Source organism: Andrographis paniculata, unplaced genomic scaffold (assembly GCF_009805555.1).
Source record: "Andrographis paniculata isolate CXL003 unplaced genomic scaffold, ASM980555v1 Contig35END, whole genome shotgun sequence".
Taxonomy (NCBI): Eukaryota; Viridiplantae; Streptophyta; class Magnoliopsida; order Lamiales; family Acanthaceae; genus Andrographis; species Andrographis paniculata.
The window spans coordinates 5,038,080-5,044,063 of NW_026137568.1; the positions used below are offsets into that span (position 1 = coordinate 5,038,080).

General features: G+C 44.1%; 1 protein-coding gene across 1 annotated transcript; it reads left to right on the forward strand.

The window, feature by feature from the left end:
- Positions 1-3,144: 3,144 nt before the first annotated feature.
- On the forward strand, positions 3,145-5,186 carry LOC127249303 (adenosylhomocysteinase-like). The gene is made up of 2 exons (XM_051272044.1): positions 3,145-3,942; positions 4,166-5,186. Exons 1-2 carry the CDS (start codon positions 3,232-3,234, stop codon positions 4,910-4,912), a joined length of 1,458 nt encoding a protein of 485 aa, XP_051128001.1. The 5' UTR covers positions 3,145-3,231; the 3' UTR covers positions 4,913-5,186.
- The last annotated feature ends 798 nt before the right edge of the window (positions 5,187-5,984 follow it).

Consider the following 5,984-nt stretch of genomic DNA (forward strand, 5'->3'; position numbering starts at 1 on the left):
AATTATTAAATGGGGATGGGCAATGGGACCAGGCAAGCCTTGTCGGCATCCGAATTGGCGTGCCAAAAACTGAGGTTGATAGCTGAAAGTATAAAATGCTTTGTGACCTTCTTATCGATTTGCTTAATAACAAATAAGGACCTGGGCTTAAGAGCAGCATCCCAGGAGAAGGAGTAAGTGGGATGAGGAAGTGGGTCCGGTTCGGACAAAGGTGAAGATACAGGAAATGGCCAAAACAGGCCAGATGCATAACCAATATATCTTCTTTGTATGTAAAAATGGGAGTTATTACGATCATCGGCAAGAATGACAGTTATGATAGGGTCGGACGCTTGGAGGTTGTTGCGACCTAAACAAAGTCGGTTAAGGGCTATTCCTAGAGATTTGTCAGGTGGTGGCGCAACAGGAGGGTGGCCGAATTGAAACGCTTCAGGGAAATAAAGACGGAACCACAATTCTAAAAACCAAAAAGGGCCTGATGCAGCAGTGTCTAGTTTTTTACCATCCCTATCTGTAAGACGGGTGCTAACCCTGGACAGTCCTTCAAAAAGATTGGCAAGGAAGAGGGTGCCCAATGAAATGAAACGACCTGAAGCTATATGTATGGCTAGATCAAGGTGAGAAGGGAGAACACATTTCGAAGGGGAAACTACAACGTACTTAAAGAGCCAAAAGAGCAGGAAGGCTGTATACTCTTGGTCGGTCACAGGGGTCCCGTCTGCTCCTTGCTGGTCGTTTAAAAATTTAGTCCAGCCCCATTCCTTAACGCCAGCCAGCGGCCAGCCCAAATGGTCCGCAGTGGGCTCTTGCCCATCTAGGGCACCCATTACAGGGTCTTCTCCCACAATGGGCAGATGTGCGATCATGGCCACATCCATGAGTGTCGGGCTGATGGGGGCTGTTGGAAGAAAGAAGACGCATACCTCAGGGTTCCAGAACGCTGCCATTGCTAAAAGAACCTTCTCATGTAGATGATATGGGAGTGTAGACAGAAATATGGCCTGGTCGATTTGTTGATTTTTCCATTGATCCTGGAAATGTTCTGCTACCCTTTTGTACCAAGTGCGGTAGGGATTTTGGGGTCCGTCAGATGAGTTTTGATGTTATCATGGAGACGGATAGCATCGTAGTTGGGATTATTAATAGCCAGTAGATTCTTTGCCTCCAGGACTTCTCTCATTCGATTGGAATCTTCAGGAGTAGTGCAGTATGGGCGAATGGTTGGAGTGAGCATTTTCGTCGCCACGAAAGTCGTTTCAGGGATTGATCCGTCGAAAGGAAGTGCAGGAATGTATTGATTTGCCATGGTTTGGGGTCGCAGAGATTGAGATTGACAAAGACCATTATTGAAGAAGGGAGAGTTTTGTGGCACACAATGTGTTGCAGTAACTAGTTGCAGTTGCAGAGACAGTTCCTTGGTAAGGTTGTGATTTACGAACTTCCAAACGGCGATGGAGGAATGGCGTTTGAAAGTCTGATGGCGGCGGGCAAGTTGTTACATATGAAATTTATATTAGGTTAAAAAGCCCAAGTTAAAAGGAAAAAATGGGCCCACGATTGGGTTTGTTGGACTGATCAAGGGGCGTTGCGAGAAAATCAGGTGAAATAAACGTATTTCTAAAGGAATAGCAAGTCGGAAGGTCCGCGGGTCGAAAGGTCCGCAGATAGGAAGGTCCGCGGGTCAGACAGTTTGCGGGTCGGATGGTCTGTAAGTCGGAAGGTTTGCGGCTGGAGCAGCAAGTCGGATGGTCTGTAAGTCGGAAGGTTTGCGGCTGGACCAACGAGTCGGATGGTCTGTAAGTCGGGAGGTTTGCGGCTGGACTAGCAAGTCGGATGGTCTGTAAGTCAGAAGGTTTGCGGCTGGACCAGTAAGTCGGATGGTTTGTAAGTCGGGAGGTTTGCGGCTGGACTAATAAGTCGGAAGGTTTGCGGTCGGACCAACAAGGTGGAACGTCTGCTATCGGTCCAAAAAGGGCGGAAGGTTTGCGGTCGGACTAACAAGGCGGAAGAGCTGCAGTCGGGCCAAAAAGGCGGAAGGTCTGCGGTCGGTCCAAAAAGTCGGCAGATTCGTGGTTGGATAGGAAGATTGGTTGGTATGGAGGTCGGATACTTTTGAGAGCAAGTGAGAGTGATAATTCGGTCGGCTGAGGGCACGTGTCAGCAGAAGAAGAGTTAGCAGACGGTTGAAAAAGAGGCGTTATAACCGTTCGGATGACGGTTTCCAGTACCGTTTCTGAAGAGTATTTAAGGATTAAGATTTGCAACTGACAAAGGATCTTCAATCATCTTCAAACGACAACAAAGTCAGTGATTCGGGGATCATCATTTAAATTTTCAGTATTTTATTTTCCAGTTTATTTTTTTGTACCGTATAATATTTAGAGATTCCTAATCTCAGACGCTAAATATATCAAATTTGGAGATAATTCCCTATTTTCGAATTTTACTTTTTATTGTTGAAAAAATACATCAACAAATATTATTATTTATTAATTTACGTGTCAATCTCAAATATCTTTATTATTTCAGAAGAAAGAAGTATTAGTTATAAATAAATAAACGTAATTTTTTATTTACTTATATTATATAAAATTTTATTTTATATAAAATGATATAAATACTACGTATATTTTTTTAAGTATTTAAATATATATTTTAATTTTTTTAATTATATATTAAATTTATTTTAAAATTATCAATATTATTAATTATATAAAAATAATAAAATAATATGATAATTTATTATTATTAATTTTTTAAATATTATTATCTTAAATAATATATATGACAGATGAAAAAGTTCAATTTAACTCTAACTAAAAAAAATATTATTTTCTTATTTACAACAGAATTAATCGAATCTTTTAATAAAAATAAGTGGATAAATAAAGCCCAGCTGAATTAGAAACTTAACATTAATTATTGATTTTATTTATTTATTTGAGGTATTGGTAATTATTCATTTTAAATGCAAACCCCCAAATATCAGATACAACGTCGTGTCGTCGTTTCTCATTTATTTTATTAAAATTAAGAAAAAAAAGAAAAATAGAAAGTGTGATGAGTAATATGAGTCCACCAAACCCTTCAAATCTGAACCGTCCATTTACACCATTTATATCTATTTATATCCCCTGCTCTCGCCCCTCTTCCCCCGCATCACTTCTCTTCTTCCTCACCCTTCCTTCCCGTGGAGATCTGAATCTCTCTGTCTCCCCACTCACCTCTCCCATGGCGCTAATCGTGGAGAAGTCCGCATCGGGGCGCGAGTACAAGGTGAAGGACATGTCCCAGGCGGACTTCGGGCGGCTGGAGATCGAGCTCGCGGAGGTGGAGATGCCGGGACTGATGTCGTGCCGGGCCGAGTTCGGGCCCTCCCAGCCCTTCAAGGGCGCCAGGATCACCGGAAGTCTCCACATGACTATCCAGACCGCCGTCCTCATCGAAACCCTAACCGCCCTCGGCGCCGAGGTCAGATGGTGCTCCTGCAACATCTTCTCCACCCAGGACCACGCCGCCGCCGCCATCGCCCGCGACAGCGCCGCCGTCTTCGCCTGGAAGGGGGAGACCCTGCAGGAGTACTGGTGGTGCACCGAGCGCGCCCTCGACTGGGGCCCCGACGGCGGCCCCGATTTGATCGTCGACGACGGCGGCGACGCCACTTTGCTCATCCACGAGGGCGTCAAGGCCGAGGAGGAGTACCAGAAGTCCGGGAAGGTCCCGGACCCGAGCTCCACCGATAATGCCGAGTTTCAGATCGTGCTGACCATTATCAGGGACGGGCTGAAGGCCGATCCCAAAAGGTACACCAAAATGAAGGAGAGGCTGGTCGGCGTCTCGGAGGAGACCACCACCGGCGTTAAGAGGCTCTACCAGATGCAGGCCAACGGATCTCTGCTCTTCCCCGCCATTAACGTCAACGATTCCGTCACCAAGAGCAAGGTACATACATACATACATACATACATTCGATTCACCACTAACAGATCTAATCGGATCTTACTTGGCTTCTCCAAATACCCTAAATCTTCAGATCCGATCTGATCTGAATCATACATGATGTTCAACTCCAGATCTATTTGATGCCATTAGTTAGTTATCAACAAAAGCATTCCTAGTCGAATTCGAATAATTTGTTATCCCCATTTTTGTGATGTTGCTGCAGTTTGATAACTTGTATGGTTGCCGCCACTCTCTTCCCGACGGACTGATGAGGGCTACGGACGTGATGATTGCCGGGAAGGTCGGCGTTGTGTGTGGCTATGGAGACGTCGGCAAGGGCTGCGCCGCCGCATTGAAGCAAGCCGGAGCCCGTGTTATTGTAACTGAGATCGATCCTATCTGTGCTCTCCAAGCTCTCATGGAAGGTTTCCAGGTCTTGACCCTTGAGGATGTCCTCTCTGATGCTGACATCTTTGTCACCACCACCGGAAACAAGGACATCATTATGGTAGACCACATGAAGAAGATGAAGAACAATGCCATTGTCTGCAACATCGGCCACTTCGACAATGAGATCGATATGCAAGGGCTTGAGAACTACCCGGGCGTCAAGAGGATCACGATCAAGCCGCAGACAGACAGGTGGGTGTTCCCGGAGACGAAGACAGGGATCATAGTGCTGGCGGAGGGACGGCTGATGAACTTGGGGTGCGCGACGGGACATCCTAGTTTCGTGATGTCTTGCTCGTTCACGAACCAGGTGATCGCCCAGCTGGAGCTGTGGAACGAGAGGAAGAGCGGCAAGTATGAGAAGAAGGTGTACGTGCTGCCCAAGCACCTGGACGAGAAGGTTGCGGCGCTCCACCTGGGCAAGCTCGGGGCGAAGCTGACGAAGCTGTCCAAGGACCAGGCGGATTACATCAGCGTGCCGGTGGAGGGACCGTACAAGCCGGCCCACTACAGGTACTAAGAAGTGAGTAAGTGCGGAACGAAACAAGAACAACAGACAGACAACACTTTGATCAATGCTCTGCTCTGCTCTGCTCTACTTAGTATTATTATCATTTTGTTTTCTTGAATTTGGTGTGTTTTGTTTTGTTGGGTTGATTTCATTTCTACAAGAGTGAATGATCAAAGTGTGGAAACAGAGAGACATGTGATATTGTTTCGGCATTATTTTTATCTTTTATCTTAATGTTTATGTTTATGCTGAATGAAATGAATTATTATTGGCTTCACTTCAATTAAGCCAGCTAGGTGCCCTCGTGCTTAGAATTAGGTGTAAGTTGTTAGCTATAAAATGATCTGATAGGCTTTCACTCAGCCCACTACCTACCTGCTAAAGTTGGAATAGGATGAGATGGAAGGATTGATTTGCTTTGCTTGTAATTTTCTTTCAAGTAGAGAGAGAGAGAGAGAGTTAGATGTGTATGGTAAACAACCAACTAACCACACTGGTCTGGTCTGGTCCTAAGTCGGTCCGCAATGAGTTGCTACTCACTCACTCAAAAGTGCAGTGCAGTGTAGTGTTGTTGACAAAGAGAGTTGTACTAGAGCGTTTTTATCTGAACAAAGTCTCTCTACATTTTAGGGTATTACCATTTCTTATGTTTATTTTGAATTCTCCAAAAGGCCTTTTTCTGTTACTGCTTCCACTCCCGTTGTTTTAGTCAACCAGACTGCTGTTGTTTCTCTTCACATTTTCTTTTTAAGATATTGTGTGAACTTGCTATTATTTAAGATGAAATACTTGCTGATAAAATTGAAAGTAAATTATGGGTTCGATTCATTATGATTAATCTTCATAGAATAAAGATGGTAATGCTATTAGAACATTTCAAAGCAACCAACAGTCTTGGAATAGGTAGTAGCTGCTAGCTAGGTAGCTTGTTGCTAGTCGAATTCAGAAGGAAAGGGAGTTTCATTTGAATGGCAATTGAATGAGTTTTAAAATTTTAAATTCGGCTGGCTCTGGAATGGATTATGGATTTGATTAAAATTTCATATTAATAATTATAAAAATTGATATTTTATATTTATAT